Here is a 20516-nt window from a genome sequence, read left to right on the forward strand (position 1 = left end):
TCCTCGTGTTTTATATTTCTGCCACTTGCCCGGGAGGACCGCCTGTTCTTGCCGACGGCTCCAGCCCTGGTCACTGCGACAGACGCCCTGAGACCGCCACTGCGTAATGAAGGCGCGCCTGAAGTAGATTGCTCTGCAACGTCCTTTTGCTTTGTTTTTTCTTAAATGCTTATTCGGTTGGGTTAATGCGTGTTGTGGTGGTTGTTGCTAACATCCTCCATTTCGCTTTTAAACCCTGAAACACACATACCAGTGAGTCCCCAGCGTCACTGTGCTTTAGGATCCCAGAACGGCGAAGGGGGGGTAATAAAATGGACAGGAAGCAACCCGTGTCCATCTGGGAACTGAAAGGTGGTGGATAGGAGCACAACCGGGTAAATCAGGATCTTGCTCTTTGCTTCTTTTTAATTTATTGTTGGACAACCTTCGCAGGAGCTGGATTATAGCCCCCCCCCCAATGGCAAACACCCACTGATGTAAGAATCGGATGCGTTTTTTTTTTTCTTTTCTGTTAACCGTGAGTTTTGTGAAGCGACTGCATTAAATAAAGCCAGTCCCTTTCTTCGCTAGGCCTTAGTTTACATTTCTTTTGCAGATTTCCTTTTTGTGCGTGCAGGGAGGGGTGGGGGGACACAACTGAATTAAGTGTAGCGTTCCCTCTGCGTGTGTTCTGTTATTTTGGTAACGGTAGAGGTGTATGTGTGTAGGCTTAAAAAGTTTGTGTTTGCTATGGCTTGAGTTAATATTTGACAGCTGGGGTGTGTGTGTGTGTGGGGGGGGGGGGGAAATAACAAAAAACATAGTTCACATACTGATGTCAATGTGATATTAATAAAATGTCAAAACAAGTGCTTATGGTGGAGTTTTCATTCCAGGGGGTGTGTCTGTGTGATAAAGCTTTCATATACCAGTGCCTGATTCTTCATGAATGAAGGTGTGAAGAGCACAGGAAACCTGCACGTCCAGCAGCTGCTTCATTTTAAAACTGAAATCATTCCATTTAATTTGTGCTTTAATTTTAGTACAGCTGAGATAGTTGCTCTCTTTCTCTCTCTATTATTTCAATGGGTCCCTCTTGGAAGAAAACACACAGACGTTGTACAATTTGTTTTATTTAATTTTTCACTCCCGATTAAAAAACACTCGACAATGGGTACAAATCGGGGACATCAAGTGCGGCAGCTTGCTGGCTCGTCAGTGTCAGTCCTTGAGGGCAGCTCCTCTTCCCGCTTCTTGTGAGGAAACCCGTTTCAGTGCAGGAAGATGCCACCGTTACCCAGCATGCTCTGGGCTCCGGATGTTTATAAACGAGTGTAGGTCTGCACCCCTCAGGCCTGGCAGGGCGTGCTGTGGCTGTGCCAGCCCGTCCGCACTTCCTGTGTCTGATGCAATGACACATCTGGCGGAGCGGGAATCCCATTCAGACTGGCTGCAGTTAGTTTAAGAGTTCAGGAGAATGTTTTGTTTGGATCCCCATTTACTGTCCTGGATCCAAATCTCCCTCAGGTTCATGGGTGACGCAACCCACGGTTTAAAAATAGCATTCACACACACGCGCTCACTCACTCACTGACCCACCCAATCCACTCACTCGATCACACACACGCACTCCCTCCCCAGCCCAAAATCCACACAGCACAACTCGGTGAGAGCTGGACTCGGACACTGCTCTGATTAAAAAACAACCGCCAGCCAGCCAGCCAGCCAGCGCTAGAGGACGTGGAGGGCAGTCTCGATTAACAACTGAGGGACGCCACAGACACGGGATCGGGACAGTGTGGAGAGAGGGATCTAGGGAGGGGGTGGCGAGTTGCCAGGTAAGAGTGGCACGTGCCCCCCCAACTACGCCTCTCCGGGGCCTAGCTCAGGAACAGGCTGCGGTGTCCGTGGTGGTCCAGGGCCGAGAAGCAGTCCTCGGAGTGGACGAAGTGCAGGGCGGTCTGGTTGTAGGCCAGCAGGGCCTGTTGCCGCTCCTCGGGCCCGAAGTCCAGGGAGTGGGGGTGCACCTGCTGGATGTGCCGCTTGATGGTGCTGACCTTCAGGGTGGCCAGCGCCGCGCCGCACACCATGCACAGCAGCCCGTGCCGCCGGCAGTCGTAGTCCATCAGGAACTCCAGGCGCCACCGCACCTGGTAGTTGCGCCGCTGGTCCTTGCCCGGGTAGTGCCCGTGACGTACCGCCACCCCCCCCAACCGGGGCCCGCCGCCCACGCAGCCTCCCGCCCGCGCCCCGCCACGCTCGGCCCCCGCCTCCCCCTCTGGCTCCGCCTCCGCCTCTGGCTCCCCGGGGGAGCTGGGCTGGCTGCTCTCAGCAGCTCCCGCAGGGGCAATCTTGTGGGCTGCCTCTGTGAAGGAGGAGGGAGACAGACAGAGGGACAGAGGGAGAGAGATGGAAGGGGGGAGGGAGAGAAAGGGGAAAGAGAGGGAATAGGAGAGTCAGGAGAAAGTGAAGAAGAGAGAGTGGACATAGTGAGGCAGTCTTGTTTGAAACCAAGGGCACATTCTCAGCCATCAGGCCTCTTAGACCACCTGCATCTCCACTTGGGGAAAAATTGTCACAATAACAAGGAATGTGAGGGGGAGGAGGGCACTTGAATCCTCAAAGTTTTTAATAAGCAGAACAATAAAAACCATAAAAACTAAAAATTCATATAGAAACTCAAATTTTAATATTTAACAAACAAAATAAAAATCAATGTAATTATTCAATACATTACAATTACTGATTGTCGGCTGGAACAACACCCCCCCTCCCAACTCTGCAGGCTTTATCACCACCTGACCCAAAAAGTCCAAAGCACGTCTCAATTCTAGCGGTTTCAGCCGTCTAGATGAACCCGAAATGAGCCGACAGAAACAATCCCAGAAGACACTGCGGCTCTCCAGGACCAACAAAACACCCTCCCGATCCGGAGACCATTAATCTCTGCAGGTTCCCCGGGTTTAATGCTCGTCTGAGCTGGTGACACCAGTGCTCTGTCTCTGTTTACCTTCCGATGTCGCCTCCCCCACGCCCGGCAGCTCCTGCCCCTCCTTGCCCCAAGCAGCTGCCAGGGCCTCCCGCTCGGGCATCGCCAGGCCGGCGCTCTGAGGGTGGCACTCCCGGATGTGCCTCCGGAAGGCGCTGACTTTGGGGGCGGGCATAGGTTGGCAGCACACCATGCACACGAAGCCCTGGCTCTCCAAGACGTAGGCCACCAGGTAGTCCAGCCTCCACCGCTCGGGGTAGCTGCGGCGGGTGCCCTTGCCAGGGAGGAGGTTCCTGGGCTTGGTGGAACTTGAGTCGCCATTCTCTGTTTCGTGGGGGTAGAGTTTGGAAACGCGCGGCGTCACATCATCCCCGTCTGTATCAGGCTCGGACTTGATGGCGATGTCGTTATCTAAAGGGCCCTCGTCAGCGTCTGGGCAGAGGGAGAGAGGGGAAAGGAGAGTTTTATATTAATTTAAGAACATAAAGTTTACAAACGAGAGGAGGCCATTAGACCCATCGTGTTCGTTTGGTGTCCATTAATAACTAAGTGATCCAAGGATCCTATCCAGTCTATTTTCAATTGTTCCCAAGTTTTCAGCTTCTACCACATCGCTGGGGAGTTTGTTTCAGATTGTGACGACTCTGTGTGATCTGTTTCATCTGGCAATGACAAAAGAGAAACAGGAACACACTTCCTGCAGGAACAACAGCTACCGCCAGACAGACAGCCAACCAGGAGAGAGAGAGAGCGAAAAGGAGACAGAAGGAATGAGAAACTGAAAAAGAGAGGGAGAAGGGAGACATCCTGGGGCCAGGAGGAGGAAGAGGGCAAATGTTATTTATTGAGCTCTTTATCGGTGCGTGCTGCTGCGTACCGGCCCGCTCGCGGCTGCGCTGGGCCCAGGTCTGCAGGATGCTGTGCTTCTCCTCGGCGCTGTAGATCAGGGAGTTGGGGTGGATGTCCAGCACGTGGCTCTTGATGTGGTCCAGGTGCAGCGAGGGCAGCTGGCTCCCGCACACCATGCACACGAGCCGGCCCTCCTCGGCCTCGTATTCCATCAGGAACTCCTGGCGGAACCAGGCGTGCAGCGAGTCGTTCAGGTAGCGCTCCAGCGTGCGGGTGGCGGCCGCCGTTGGGGCCGGGCCCTGCAGCAGGGGACCACGGGGGCGGGGGGACGTGTCCGGGACGCTGCTGTTGCTGCTACTGCTGCCGTCGCCACCGCCCTGCCCCCTCCCACTGTCCGACTGCAGCCGCCGCCGTTTGGAGCCACCGGAGCTGGGCTTCCCTGTGGGGAGGAGAGAATGGAAATGTCAAGTGGGTGGATTACTGGGAACGGTTTACATTTACACAAAGAGTAAAGCAAATCACTACTCGACCAAAATGGGAAAACCAAGACACTCCGAGCCCAATCAATCAACTTGATAGATCAGAGGGGCGTGGCATGATATCCCCAGCCACACCCTGGCGACACTCACCCACAGATCTCAGGGCGCAGTCCAGCACCTCGGCCCGGCCCTGGGAGGCCCTGGAGCCCCCGCAGCAGCTCCCCCCCGTCCCGCGGCGGCCCCCCTCCAGCGACAGGTGCGTCTCCCATCCCGAGCGGATCACCTCCTTGTCGGCCGGGCTCCACAGCAGCGAGTCCGGGTGCTTCTGCCGGATGTGGCGCTTGATGGTGCTGAGCTTCAGGGTGGCCAGCGAGCTGCCGCACACCATGCACACCATGCCGTGCCGCTGGGGGTCGAAGTCCATCAGGTATTCCGTGCGCCAGTACTCGTGGTAGTAGCGCCGGTGGTCCCGGCCCGGGATGCGGCTGCGGCCCGGCCTGGAGGCCCTCTCCTCCCGGTGGTCGCCGTGCGGCCTGGGCCCGGCAGAGGGCGACAGCAGGTAGGGCGAGTCCAGGCTGGCCGTGCTGACGCTCCAGTAGTTGGTGCCTGCCATGCGGTATGAGGGGCGCCGCTGCCGCTGCCCCCGCCGCCGCTGCCCCTCCACCTCCACCTCCCGCTCTTCCTCCCCCTCTCCCTCTGCTGCCGCTGCCTCCTCCTCTTCCTCCCCCTCCTCCTCCTTATACCCATTCATCGTATCCTCACCTGCCAGGGAAACGAGCACAAACTCAACATGAGACTGAAACTATGACTGCCCTACAGTGCCCACAGCGCTGACTACAGTCTGGGCCCCTATACTATACTATAGTCCCCACAGCGCTGGCTCCAGTCTGGGCCCCTATACTATACTATAGTCCCCACAGCGCTGGCTCCAGTCTGGCCCCTATACTATACTATAGTCCCCACAGCGCTGGCTCCAGTCTGGGCCCCTATACTATACTATAGTCCCCACAGCGCTGGCTCCAGTCTGGCCCCTATACTATACTATAGTCCCCACAGCGCTGGCTCCAGTCTGGACCCTATACTATACTATAGTCCCCACAGCGCTGGCTCCAGTCTGGCCCCTATACTATACTATAGTCCCCACAGCGCTGGCTCCAGTCTGGGCCCTATACTATACTATAGTCCCCACAGCGCTGGCTCCAGTCTGGGCCCCTGTGCATATGCTGCTTGCTGTGCTGCACTAGTGATGCAGTAGCTAAAGTAGGTCAACACAAATGAGGCTATGCCACAGACAAGGGCAATACTTATTTCCGGAGATCACTTTAAATGTATTGCCTGCATGTGAATGCGTTAATATAGCAGCCCTATAATCGGATGCGTCTCTCTCTGTAGGTCCGCACTCGGACCACTGTGCCCGTCGTCCACTCAATGGTTAAATATGTGCCGAAGCCCATTGGACGGAGGGGAAGGAGAATGGGGGGGCGGCGAGCTCTGCGGTACCGGTGACATCCGCTCGGTGGCGGCCGCGTTTCACAGCTGGCGGCCAGCATGGGATTTTTGTCTTTGTTTGTGGGAGACAGAGAGACAGACAGAGAGGGAGAGAGAGAGGGAGGGAGGCCATGCTGCTGAATACTACTGACCGTCACACGCATTAACATGAGAAAGAGAGAGAAGTGAGGGGGCGATAGAGAGGGGGTGGGAGAGAGAGAGAGGTGAAAAGCACAGCCACACAATAATAAACCGTGCTCTCTTACCTCCCGAGTCCAGCTCCGCATCACTCCGCCCGAGCGTCGCCTCCTGCTCGCCGGTGATGGCGGGGAGCGCGGCCGTGTGCTGCGGGGCCTCCTCGCCGCTCTCCCTGGGCGCCTCCTCTGCCATGATCCGCACCGCCAGCGCCGCGGCTGCGGGGGAGAGAGAGCACAGTCACACACACGCACAGACAGGTCGCCCTGCCTTTGCAGCACTTTTGCGCCGACTTTGCTCTCCCTCGGCGGCGGCTCCCATAACAGCGCCCAGCGAGCCCCCAGATGCACACACAGTACGCGACCACAGCCGCCTGCGAGGCTCCCTGCCCCCCGCCCCCCTGCCCCGCTGCCCCGCTGCCCCGCTGCCCCGCTCCTCACCCCCAGCCCTCCGCCGCACAGGAGCCAACTAACTTTGTTTTAAACACACAGAGCACATATGCTGGTACCGTGCGGGCCCCGGACGCAGCAGCGGGACTCGACCCTGGGCTGTTGACGCTGTGCTAACGCGCTTTGCTGGCTCGGTTTAAAAGCCACTGCTCGCCTTTTGGGTGGGGAGCCTAGCTTGGGGCCCCTGGGGCTCCTTTAGGGGCTCCTGGGTAAATTTAAAGAGACAGTAGCGCCTTTCACACAAGGACAGCGTCCGGACCGCCAGAAACGGAAGTGAAGTGAATTATTAACAGTACAGGGACATAACAGCGCGGCACATTGTGCGTGTCTCTATTATTATTATTATTATTATTATTATTATTATTATTATTATTATTATTATTATTATTATAAGTAGTAGTAGTAGTAGTAGTAGTAGTAGTAGTAGTAGTAGTAGTACCATTCGTAATAGTAGTGCTAGTGGTTATTTATTTATTTAGCTTGTTTTATTTCCACTTCACTGTTAATGATTAATTAATTAATTATTATTATTATTAATAATATACCTATTATTATTATTATTATTATTATTATTATTATTATTATTATTATTATTGATGGTGGAGGTGATTACAAAAGGTGTTTGTTTTTGCATTACCGCTGGAATGTTAATAGTGTTCATTATTATTATTATTATTATTATTATTATTATTATTATTATTATTATTATTGTTGTTGTTGTTGTTGTTGTTGTTGTTGAGAAGAAGACCCACGTGTGACACCCCTAACAAAATACCCCCCCCTCCCCGAAGGATTGCTGCCCGTGTTGTTAGTAATTGTTCAGGATTCTTGCAGGTATTGCATTTAAAAAATAAAAACTATATTGTATAGGAAACCCCTGAGTGTCGATATGGAATTTGATATAAATATATATTTCCTATTTACACTCACCTAAAGGATTATTAGGAACCCCATACTAATACTGTGTTTGACCCCCTTTCGCCTTCAGAACTGCCTTAATTCTACGTGGCATTGATTCAACAAGGTGCTGAAAGCATTCTTTAGAAACGTTGGCCCATATTGATAGGATAGCATCTTGCAGTTGATGGAGATTTGTGGGATGCACATCCAGGGCACGAAGCTCCCGTTCCACCACATCCCAAAGATGCTCTATTGGGTTGAGATCTGGTGACTGTGGGGGCCAGTTTAGTACAGTGAACTCATTGTCATGTTCAAGAAACCAGTTTGAAATGATTCGACCTTTGTGACATGGTGCATTATCCTGCTGGAAGTAGCCATCAGAGGATGGGTACATGGTGATCATAAAGGGATGGACATGGTCAGAAACAATGCTCAGGTAGGCCGTGGCATTTAAACGATGCCCAATTGGCACTAAGGGGCCTAAATGTGTCAAGAAAACATCCCCCATACCATTACACCACCACCACCAGCCTGCACAGTGGTAACAAGGCATGATGGATCCATGTTCTCATTCTGTTTACGCCAAATTCTGACTCTACCATCTGAATGTGTCAACAGAAATCGAGACTCATCAGACCAGGCAACATTTTTCCAGTCTTCAACTGTCCAATTTTGGCGAGCTTGTGCAAATTGTAGCCTCTTTTTCCTATTTGTAGTGGAGATGAGTGGTACCCGGTGGGGTCTTCTGCTGTTGTAGCCCATCCGCCTCAAGGTTGTACGTGTTGTGGCTTCACAAATGCTTTGCTGCATACCTCGGTTGTAACGAGTGGTTATTTCAGTCAAAGTTGCTCTTCTATCAGCTTGAATCAGTCGGCCCATTCTCCTCTGACCTCTAGCATCAACAAGGCATTTTCGCCCACAGGACTGCCGCATACTGGATGTTTTTCCCTTTTCACACCATTCTTTGTAAACCCTAGAAATGGTTGTGCGTGAAAATCCCAGTAACTGAGCAGATTGTGAAATACTCAGACCGGCTCGTCTGGCACCAACAACCATGCCACGCTCAAAATTGCTTAAATCACCTTTCTTTCCCATTCAGACATTCAGTTTGGAGTTCAGGAGATTGTCTTGACCAGGACCACACCCCTAAATGCATTGAAGCAACTGCCATGTGATTGGTTGGTTAGATAATTACATTAATGAGAAATTGAACAGGTGTTCCTAATAATACTTTAGGTGAGTGTATACTGTAGTGTTGTATAATAGTGGAGTGTAAAATACTGTAGTGTTGTATAGTAGAGTAGTGTAATATACTGTAGTGTTGTATAACACAGTGTAGTGTAATATACTCTAGTATTTTATAACAGCGTGGTGTAATATACTGTAGTGTTGTATAACACAGTGTAGTGTAATATACTGTAGTGTTGTATAACACAGTGTAGTGTAATTTACTGTAGTGTTGTATAAGACAGTGTAGTGTAATATACTGTAGTGTTGTATAATACTGTAGTGTAATATACTGTAGTGCTGTATAATAGAGTAGTGTAATATACTGTAGTGTTGTATAACACAGTGTAGTGTAATATACTGTAGTGTTGTATAACACAGTGTAGTGTAATTTACTGTAGTGTTGTATAACACAGTGTGGTGTAATATACTGTAGTGTTGTATAACACAGTGTGGTGTAATATTCTGTAGTGTTGTATAACACAGTGTAGTGTAATATACTGTAGTGTTGTATAACACAGTGTGGTGTAATATACTGTAGTGTTGTATAATACTGTAGTGTAATATACTGTAGTGCTGTATAATAGAGTAGTGTAATATACTGTAGTGTTGTATAACACAGTGTAGTGTAATATACTGTAGTGTTGTATAAGACAGTGTAGTGTAATATACTGTAGTGTTGTATAACAGTGTGGTGTAATATACTGTAGTGTTGTATAACACAGTGTGGTGTAATATACTGTAGTGTAGTATAACACAGTGTGGTGTAAAATACTGTAGTGTTGTATAATAGTGTAGTGAAATATACTGCAGTGTTGTATAACACAGTGTAGTGTAATATACTGTAGTGTTGTATAACAGTGTGGTGTAATATACTGTAGTGTTGTATAACACAGTGTGGTGTAATATACTGTAGTGTTGTATAACACAGTGTAGTGTAATATACTGTAGTGTTGTATAACACAGTGTGGTGTAATATACTGTAGTGTTGTATAAGACAGTGTAGTGTAATACACTGTAATGTTGTGTACTAGTGTGGTGTAATATACTGTAGTGTTGTATAAGACAGTGTAGTGTAATATACTGTAGTGTTGTATAACAGTGTCGTGTAATATACTGTAGTGTTGTATAACAGTGTGGTGTAATATACTGTAGTGTTGTATAACACAGTGTAGTGTAATATACTGTAGTGTTGTATAACACAGTGTGGTGTAATATACTGTAGTGTAGTATAACACAGTGTGGTGTAATATACTGTAGTGTTGTATAATAGTGTAGTGTAATATACTGCAGTGTTGTATACCACAGTGTGGTGTAATATACTGTAGTGTTGTATAATAGTGTAGTGTAATATACTGCAGTGTTGTATAACACAGTGTGGTGTAATATACTGTAGTGTTGTATAAGACAGTGTAGTGTAATGTACTGTAGTGTTGTATAATAGAGTAGTGTAATATACTGTCGTGTTGTATAACAGTGTGGTGTAATATACTGTAGTGTTGTTTAATAGTGTGGTGTAATATACTGTAGTGTTGTATAAGACAGTGTAGTGTAATATACTGTAGTGTTGTATAACACAGTGTGGTGTAATATACTGTAGTGTTGTATAATAGAGTAGTGTAATATACTGCAGTGTTGTATAACACAGTGTGGTGTAATATACTGTAGTGTTGTATAACACAGTGTAGTGTAATATACTATTGTGTTGTATAACACAGTGTGGTGTAATTTACTGTAGTGTTGTATAAGACAGTGTTGTGTAATATACTGTAGTGTTGTATAACAGTGTGGTGTAATATACTGTAGTGATGTATTATAGTGTAGTGTAATATACTGTAGTGTTGTATAATACAGTGTGGTGTAATATACTGTTGTGTTGTATAAGACAGTGTAGTGTAATATACTGTAGTGTTGTATAACACAGTGTAGTGTAATATACTGTAGTGCTGTATAACACAGTGTAGTGTAATATACTGTAGTGTTGTATTACAGTGTGGTGTAATATACTGTAGTGTTGTATAATAGAGTAGTGTAATATACTGTAGTGTTGTATAATAGTGTAGTGTAATATACTGTAGTGTTGTATAACAGTGTGGTGAATATACTGTAGTGTTGTATAATAGTGTAGTGTAATATACTGTAGTGTTGTATAACACAGTGTAGTGTATTATACTGTAGTGTTGTATAACACAGTGTAGTATAATATAATGTAGTGTTGTAAAACACAGTGTGGTGTAATATACTGTAGTGTTGTATAACACAGTGTGGTGTAATATTCTGTAGTGTTGTATAACACAGTGTAGTGTAATATACTGTCGTGTTGTATAACACAGTGTAGTGTAATATACTGTAGTGTTGTATAACACAGTGTAGTGTAATATACTGCAGTGTTGTATGAGACAGTGTAGTGTAATATACTGTAGTGTTGTATAACACAGTGTGGTGTAATATACTGTAGTGTTGTATAAGACAGTGTCGTGTAATATACTGTAGTGTTGTATAATAGTGTAGTGTAATATACTGCAGTGTTGTATAACACAGTGTGGTGTAATATACTGTAGTGTTGTATAATAGAGTAGTGTAATATACTGTAGTGTAGTATAACACAGTGTGGTGTAATATTCTGTAGTGTTGTATAATAGTGTAGTGTAATATACTGCAGTGTTGTATAACACAGTGTAGTGTAATATACTGTAGTGTTGTATAACACACTGTAGTGTAATATACTGTAGTGTTGTATAAGACAGTGTAGTATAATATACTGTAGTGTTGTATAATACAGTGTGGTGTAATATACTGTAGTGATGTATTATAGTGTAGTGTAATATACTGTAGTGTTGTATAACAGTGTGGTGTTATATACTGTAGTGTTGTATAACACAGTGTAGTGTAATATACTGTAGTGTTGCATAATACAGTGTAGTGTAATATACTGTAGTGCTGTATAACACAGTGTAGTGTAATATACTGTAGTGTTGTATAACACAGTGTAGTGTAATATACTGTAGTGTTGTATAATAGAGTAGTGTAATATACTGTAGTGTTGTATAATAGTGTAGTGTAATATACTGTAGTGTTGTATAACAGTGTGGTGAATATACTGTAGTGTTGTATAATAGTGTAGTGTAATATACTGTAGTGTTGTATAACACAGTGTAGTGTATTATACTGTAGTGTTGTATAACACAGTGTAGTATAATATAATGTAGTGTTGTAAAACACAGTGTGGTGTAATATACTGTAGTGTTGTATAATACAGAGTAGTGTAATATACTGTAGTGTTGTATAACAGTGTGGTGTAATATACTGTAGTGCTGTATAATAGAGTAGTGTAATATACTGTAGTGCTGTATAATAGAGTAGTGTAATATACTGTAGTGTTGTATAACACAGTGTAGTGTAATATACTGTAGTGTTGTATAAGACAGTGTAGTGTAATATACTGTAGTGTTGTATAAGACAGTGTAGTGTAATATACTGCAGTGTTGTATAAGACAGTGTAGTGTAATATACTGTAGTGTTGTACAACACAGTGTGGTGTAATATACTGCAGTGTTGTATAAGACAGTGTAGTGTAATATACTGTAGTGTTGTATAACACAGTGTGGTGTAATATACTGTAGTGTTGTATAACACAGTGTGGTGTAATATACTGTAGTGTTGTATACGACAGTGTAGTGTAATATACTGTAGTGTTGTATAACAGTGTGGTGTAATATACTGTAGTGTTGTATAATAGAGTAGTGTAATATACTGTAGTGTTGTATAACACAGTGTGGTGTAGTATACTGTAGTGTTGTATAACACAGTGTAGTGTAATATTCTGTAGTGTTGTATAATAGTGTAGTGTAATATACTGCAGTGTTGTATAACACAGTGTAGTGTAATATACTGTAGTGTTGTATAACACAGTGTAGTGTAATATACTGCAGTGTTGTATAACACAGTGTGGTGTAATATACTGTAGTGTTGTATAAGACAGTGTAGTGTAATATACTGTAGTGATGTATTATAGTGTAGTGTAATATACTGTAGTGTTGTATAAGACAGTGTAGTATAATATACTGTAGTGTTGTATAATACAGTGTGGTGTAATATACTGTAGTGATTATAGTGTAGTGTAATATACTGTAGTGTTGTATAACAGTGTGGTGTTATATACTGTAGTGTTGCATAATACAGTGTAGTGTAATATACTGTAGTGTTGTATAACACAGTGTAGTGTAATATACTGTAATGTTGTATAATAGAGTAGTGTAATATACTGTAGTGTTGTATAATAGTGTAGTGTAATATACTGTAGTGTTGTATGACAGTGTGGTGAATATACTGTAGTGTTGTATAATAGTGTAGTGTAATATACTGTAGTGTTGTATAACACAGTGTAATGTATTATACTGTAGTGTTGTATAACACAGTGTAGTATAATATAATGTAGTGTTGTAAAACACAGTGTGGTGTAATATACTGTAGTGTTGTATAATACAGTGTGGTGTAATATACTGTAGTGTTGTATAATAGAGTAGTGTAATATACTGTAGTGTTGTATAACAGTGTGGTGTAATATACTGTAGTGCTGTATAATAGAGTAGTGTAATATACTGTAGTGTTGTATAACACAGTGTAGTGTAATATACTGTAGTGTTGTATAAGACAGTGTAGTGTAATATACTGCAGTGTTGTATAAGACAGTGTAGTGTAATATACTGTAGTGCTGTATAACACAGTGTGGTGTAATATACTGTAGTGTTGTATAAGACAGTGTAGTGTAATATACTGTAGTGTTGTATAACAGTGTGGTGTAATATACTGTAGTGTTGTATAATAGAGTAGTGTAATATACTGTAGTGTTGTGTAACACAGTGTGGTGTAATATACTGTAGTGTTGTATAACACAGTGTAGTGTAATATACTGTAGTGTTGTATAATAGAGTAGTGTAATATATTGTAGTGTAGTATAACACAGTGTAGTGTAATATACTGTAGTGTTGTATAACACAGTGTAGTGTAATATACTGCAGTGTTGTATAACACAGTGTGGTGTAATATACTGTAGTGTTGTATAAGACAGTGTAGTGTAATATACTGTAGTGATGTATTATAGTGTAGTGTAATATACTGTAGTGTTGTATAAGACAGTGTAGTATAATATACTGTAGTGTTGTAAAATACAGTGTGGTGTAATATACTGTAGTGATGTATTATAGTGTAGTGTAATATACTGTAATGTTGTATAACAGTGTGGTGTTATATACTGTAGTGTTGTATAACACAGTGTAGTGTAATATACTGTAGTGTTGCATAATACAGTGTAGTGTAATATACTGTAGTGCTGTATAACACAGTGTAGTGTAATATACTGTAGTGTTGTATAACACAGTGTAGTGTAATATACTGTAGTGTTGTATAATAGAGTAGTGTAATATACTGTAGTGTTGTATAATAGTGTAGTGTAATATACTGTAGTGTTGTATAACAGTGTGGCGAATATACTGTAGTGTTGTATAACACAGTGTAGTGTATTATACTGTAGTGTTGTATAACACAGTGTAGTATAATATAATGTAGTGTTGTAAAACACAGTGTGGTGTAATATACTGTAGTGTTGTATAATACAGTGTGGTGTAATATACTGTAGTGTTGTATAATAGAGTAGTGTAATATACTGTAGTGTTGTATAACAGTGTGGTGTAATATACTGTAGTGTTGTATAATAGTGTGGTGTAATATACTGCAGTGTTGTATAACACAGTGTAGTGTAATATACTGTAGTGTTCTATAACAGTGTGGTTTAATATACTGTAGTGTTGTATAAGACAATGTAGTGCAATATACTTAAGTGTTGTATAACAGTGTGGTGTAATATACTGTAGTGTAGTATAACACAGTGTAGTGTACTATACTGTAGTGTTGTATAACACAATGTGGTGTAATATACTGTAGTGTTGTGTAATAGTGTCGTGTAATATACTGCAGTGTTGTATAACACAGTGTGGTGTAATATACTGCAGTGTTGTATAACACAGTGTGGTGTAATATACTGTAGTGTTGTATAAGACAGTGTAGTGTAATATACTGTAGTGTTGTATAACAGTGTGGTGTAATATACTGTAGTGATGTATTATAGTGTCGTGTAAAATACTGCAGTGTTGTATAACACAGTGTGGTGTAATATACTGTAGTGTTGTATAACACAGTGTGGTGTAATATACTGTAGTGTTGTATAAGACAGTGTAGTATAATAAACTGTAGTGTTGTATAATACAGTGTGGCTTAATATACTGTAGTGATGTATTATAGTGTAGTGTAATATACTGTAGTGTTGTATAACAGTGTGGTGTTATATACTGTAGTGTTGTATAACACAGTGTAGTGTAATATACTGTAGTGTTGTATTACAGTGTGGTGTAATATACTGTAGTGTTGTATAATAGAGTAGTGTAATATACTGTAGTGTTGTATAATAGTGTAGTGTAATATACTGTAGTGTTGTATAACACAGTGTAGTGTAATATACTGTAGTGTTGTATAACACAGTGTGGTGTAATATACTGTAGTGTTGTATAAGACAGTGTAGTGTAATATACTGTAGTGTTGTATAACACAGTGTAGTGTAATATACTGTAGTGTTGTATAACACAGTGTAGTGTAATATACTGTAGTGTTGCATAATACAGTGTAGTGTAATATACTGTAGTGCTGTATAACACTGTGTAGTGTAATATACTGTAGTGTTGTATAACACAGTGTAGTGTAATATACTGTAGTGTTGTATAATAGAGTAGTGTAATATACTGTAGTGTTGTATAATAGTGTAGTGTAATATACTGTAGTGTTGTATAACAGTGTGGTGAATATACTGTAGTGTTGTATAATAGTGTAGTGTAATATACTGTAGTGTTGTATAACACAGTGTAGTGTATTATACTGTAGTGTTGTATAACACAGTGTAGTATAATATAATGTAGTGTTGTAAAACACAGTGTGGTGTAATATACTGTAGTGTTGTATAATACAGAGTAGTGTAATATACTGTAGTGTTGTATAACAGTGTGGTGTAATATACTGTAGTGCTGTATAATAGAGTAGTGTAATATACTGTAGTGCTGTATAATAGAGTAGTGTAATATACTGTAGTGTTGTATAACACAGTGTAGTGTAATATACTGTAGTGTTGTATAAGACAGTGTAGTGTAATATACTGTAGTGTTGTATAAGACAGTGTAGTGTAATATACTGCAGTGTTGTATAAGACAGTGTAGTGTAATATACTGTAGTGTTGTATAACACAGTGTGGTGTAATATACTGTAGTGTTGTATAACACAGTGTGGTGTAATATACTGTAGTGTTGTATACGACAGTGTAGTGTAATATACTGTAGTGTTGTATAACAGTGTGGTGTAATATACTGTAGTGTTGTATAATAGAGTAGTGTAATATACTGTAGTGTTGTATAACACAGTGTGGTGTAGTATACTGTAGTGTTGTATAACACAGTGTGGTGTAATATACTGTAGTGTTGTATAACACAGTGTGGTGTAATATACTGTAGTGTTGTATAAGACAGTGTAGTATAATAAACTGTAGTGTTGTATAATACAGTGTGGCTTAATATACTGTAGTGATGTATTATAGTGTAGTGTAATATACTGTAGTGTTGTATAACAGTGTGGTGTTATATACTGTAGTGTTGTATAACACAGTGTAGTGTAATATACTGTAGTGTTGTATTACAGTGTGGTGTAATATACTGTAGTGTTGTATAATAGAGTAGTGTAATATACTGTAGTGTTGTATAATAGTGTAGTGTAATATACTGTAGTGTTGTATAACACAGTGTAGTGTAATATACTGTAGTGTTGTATAACACAGTGTGGTGTAATATACTGTAGTGTTGTATAAGACAGTGTAGTGTAATATACTGTAGTGTTGTATAACACAGTGTAGTGTAATATACTGTAGTGTTGTATAACACAGTGTAGTGTAATATACTGTAGTGTTGCATAATACAGTGTAGTGTAATATACTGTAGTGCTGTATAACACTGTGTAGTGTAATATACTGTAGTGTTGTATAACACAGTGTAGTGTAATATACTGTAGTGTTGTATAATAGAGTAGTGTAATATACTGTAGTGTTGTATAATAGTGTAGTGTAATATACTGTAGTGTTGTATAACAGTGTGGTGAATATACTGTAGTGTTGTATAATAGTGTAGTGTAATATACTGTAGTGTTGTATAACACAGTGTAGTGTATTATACTGTAGTGTTGTATAACACAGTGTAGTATAATATAATGTAGTGTTGTAAAACACAGTGTGGTGTAATATACTGTAGTGTTGTATAATACAGAGTAGTGTAATATACTGTAGTGTTGTATAACAGTGTGGTGTAATATACTGTAGTGCTGTATAATAGAGTAGTGTAATATACTGTAGTGCTGTATAATAGAGTAGTGTAATATACTGTAGTGTTGTATAACACAGTGTAGTGTAATATACTGTAGTGTTGTATAAGACAGTGTAGTGTAATATACTGTAGTGTTGTATAAGACAGTGTAGTGTAATATACTGCAGTGTTGTATAAGACAGTGTAGTGTAATATACTGTAGTGTTGTATAACACAGTGTGGTGTAATATACTGTAGTGTTGTATAACACAGTGTGGTGTAATATACTGTAGTGTTGTATACGACAGTGTAGTGTAATATACTGTAGTGTTGTATAACAGTGTGGTGTAATATACTGTAGTGTTGTATAATAGAGTAGTGTAATATACTGTAGTGTTGTATAACACAGTGTGGTGTAGTATACTGTAGTGTTGTATAACACAGTGTAGTGTAATATTCTGTAGTGTTGTATAATAGTGTAGTGTAATATACTGCAGTGTTGTATAACACAGTGTAGTGTAATATACTGTAGTGTTGTATAACACAGTGTAGTGTAATATACTGCAGTGTTGTATAACACAGTGTGGTGTAATATACTGTAGTGTTGTATAAGACAGTGTAGTGTAATATACTGTAGTGATGTATTATAGTGTAGTGTAATATACTGTAGTGTTGTATAAGACAGTGTAGTATAATATACTGTAGTGTTGTATAATACAGTGTGGTGTAATATACTGTAGTGATGTATTATAGTGTAGTGTAATATACTGTAGTGTTGTATAACAGTGTGGTGTTATATACTGTAGTGTTGCATAATACAGTGTAGTGTAATATACTGTAGTGTTGTATAACACAGTGTAGTGTAATATACTGTAATGTTGTATAATAGAGTAGTGTAATATACTGTAGTGTTGTATAATATTGTAGTGTAATATACTGTAGTGTTGTATGACAGTGTGGTGAATATACTGTAGTGTTGTATAATAGTGTAGTGTAATATACTGTAGTGTTGTATATCACAGTGTAATGTATTATACTGTAGTGTTGTATAACACAGTGTAGTATAATATAATGTAGTGTTGTAAAACACAGTGTGGTGTAATATACTGTAGTGTTGTATAATACAGTGTGGTGTAATATACTGTAGTGTTGTATAATAGAGTAGTGTAATATACTGTAGTGTTGTATAACAGTGTGGTGTAATATACTGTAGTGCTGTATAATAGAGTAGTGTAATATACTGTAGTGTTGTATAACACAGTGTAGTGTAATATACTGTAGTGTTGTATAAGACAGTGTAGTGTAATATACTGCAGTGTTGTATAAGACAGTGTAGTGTAATATACTGTAGTGTTGTATAACACAGTGTGGTGTAATATACTGTAGTGTTGTATAAGACAGTGTAGTGTAATATACTGTAGTGTTGTATAACAGTGTGGTGTAATATACTGTAGTGTTGTATAATAGAGTAGTGTAATATACTGTAGTGTTGTATAACACAGTGTGGTGTAATATACTGTAGTGTTGTATAACACAGTGTAGTGTAATATACTGTAGTGTTGTATAACACAGTGTAGTGTAATATACTGCAGTGTTGTATAACACAGTGTGGTGTAATATACTGTAGTGTTGTATAAGACAGTGTAGTGTAATATACTGTAGTGATGTATTATAGTGTAGTGTAATATACTGTAGTGTTGTATAAGACAGTGTAGTATAATATACTGTAGTGTTGTAAAATACAGTGTGGTGTAATATACTGTAGTGATGTATTATAGTGTAGTGTAATATACTGTAGTGTTGTATAACAGTGTGGTGTTATATACTGTAGTGTTGTATAACACAGTGTAGTGTAATATACTGTAGTGTTGCATAATACAGTGTAGTGTAATATACTGTAGTGCTGTATAACACAGTGTAGTGTAATATACTGTAGTGTTGTATAACACAGTGTAGTGTAATATACTGTAGTGTTGTATAATAGAGTAGTGTAATATACTGTAGTGTTGTATAATAGTGTAGTGTAATATACTGTAGTGTTGTATAACAGTGTGGCGAATATACTGTAGTGTTGTATAACACAGTGTAGTGTATTATACTGTAGTGTTGTATAACACAGTGTAGTATAATATAATGTAGTGTTGTAAAACACAGTGTGGTGTAATATACTGTAGTGTTGTATAATACAGTGTGGTGTAATATACTGTAGTGTTGTATAATAGAGTAGTGTAATATACTGTAGTGTTGTATAACAGTGTGGTGTAATATACTGTAGTGTTGTATAATAGTGTGGTGTAATATACTGCAGTGTTGTATAACACAGTGTAGTGTTATATACTGTAGTGTTCTATAACAGTGTGGTTTAATATACTGTAGTGTTGTATAAGACAATGTAGTGCAATATACTTAAGTGTTGTATAACAGTGTGGTGTAATATACTGTAGTGTAGTATAACACAGTGTAGTGTACTATACTGTAGTGTTGTATAACACAATGTGGTGTAATATACTGTAGTGTTGTGTAATAGTGTCGTGTAATATACTGCAGTGTTGTATAACACAGTGTGGTGTAATATACTGCAGTGTTGTATAACACAGTGTGGTGTAATATACTGTAGTGTTGTATAAGACAGTGTCGTGTAATATACTGTAGTGTTGTATAACAGTGTGGTGTAATATACTGTAGTGATGTATTATAGTGTCGTGTAAAATACTGCAGTGTTGTATAACACAGTGTGGTGTAATATACTGTAGTGTTGTATAACACAGTGTGGTGTAATATACTGTAGTGTTGTATAAGACAGTGTAGTATAATAAACTGTAGTGTTGTATAATACAGTGTGGCTTAATATACTGTAGTGATGTATTATAGTGTAGTGTAATATACTGTAGTGTTGTATAACAGTGTGGTGTTATATACTGTAGTGTTGTATAACACAGTGTAGTGTAATATACTGTAGTGTTGTATTACAGTGTGGTGAAATATACTGTAGTGTTGTATAAGACAGTGTAGTGTAATATACTGTAGTGTTGTATAACACAGTGTAGTGTAATATACTGTAGTGTTGTATAACACAGTGTAGTGTAATATACTGTAGTGTTGCATAATACAGTGTAGTGTAATATACTGTAGTGCTGTATAACACTGTGTAGTGTAATATACTGTAGTGTTGTATAACACAGTGTAGTGTAATATACTGTAGTGTTGTATAATAGAGTAGTGTAATATACTGTAGTGTTGTATAATAGTGTAGTGTAATATACTGTAGTGTTGTATAACAGTGTGGTGAATATACTGTAGTGTTGTATAATAGTGTAGTGTAATATACTGTAGTGTTGTATAACACAGTGTAGTGTATTATACTGTAGTGTTGTATAACACAGTGTAGTATAATATAATGTAGTGTTGTAAAACACAGTGTGGTGTAATATACTGTAGTGTTGTATAATACAGAGTAGTGTAATATACTGTAGTGTTGTATAACAGTGTGGTGTAATATACTGTAGTGCTGTATAATAGAGTAGTGTAATATACTGTAGTGCTGTATAATAGAGTAGTGTAATATACTGTA

The 20516-nt window shown here is 40.4% G+C and overlaps 1 protein-coding gene across 4 annotated transcripts; it reads right to left on the reverse strand.

The window, feature by feature from the left end:
* Window positions 1-1094: 1094 nt before the first annotated feature.
* Window positions 1095-6674, reverse strand: zfta (zinc finger translocation associated). Of its 4 annotated transcripts, none has more exons than XM_066718933.1 (6): window positions 6453-6674; window positions 6051-6197; window positions 4447-5058; window positions 3846-4256; window positions 2990-3400; window positions 1095-2344 (listed from the first exon to the last, which is right to left on the reverse strand). In XM_066718933.1, exons 1-6 carry the CDS (start codon window positions 6475-6477, stop codon window positions 1860-1862), a joined length of 2091 nt encoding a protein of 696 aa, XP_066575030.1. In that variant the 5' UTR covers window positions 6478-6674; the 3' UTR covers window positions 1095-1859. The 4 variants fall into 4 exon arrangements, with proteins under 4 accessions (XP_066575030.1, XP_066575032.1, XP_066575031.1 ...); XM_066718935.1 differs by having other exon boundaries at window positions 6420-6674; XM_066718934.1 differs by having other exon boundaries at window positions 6488-6673.
* Between the last annotated feature and the right edge of the window lie 13842 nt (window positions 6675-20516).

This window comes from Amia ocellicauda, chromosome 12 (genome assembly GCF_036373705.1).
Source record: "Amia ocellicauda isolate fAmiCal2 chromosome 12, fAmiCal2.hap1, whole genome shotgun sequence".
Taxonomy (NCBI): Eukaryota; Metazoa; Chordata; class Actinopteri; order Amiiformes; family Amiidae; genus Amia; species Amia ocellicauda.

What these genes read in the sequence shown, in the direction of transcription:
- zfta (XM_066718933.1), bottom strand. Translation starts at nt 6,477, where the DNA reads ATGTGCTCTGTGTGTTTAAAACAAA. An exon ending in TGCGGAGCTGGACTCGGGAG is followed by an intron (nt 5,059 to 6,050) that starts GTAAGAGAGCAC and finishes TTTCCCTGGCAG; the next exon opens with GTGAGGATACGATGAATGGG. An exon ending in GGGGGAGGCGACATCGGAAG is followed by an intron (nt 2,345 to 2,989) that starts GTAAACAGAGAC and finishes CCTCCTTCACAG; the next exon opens with AGGCAGCCCACAAGATTGCC.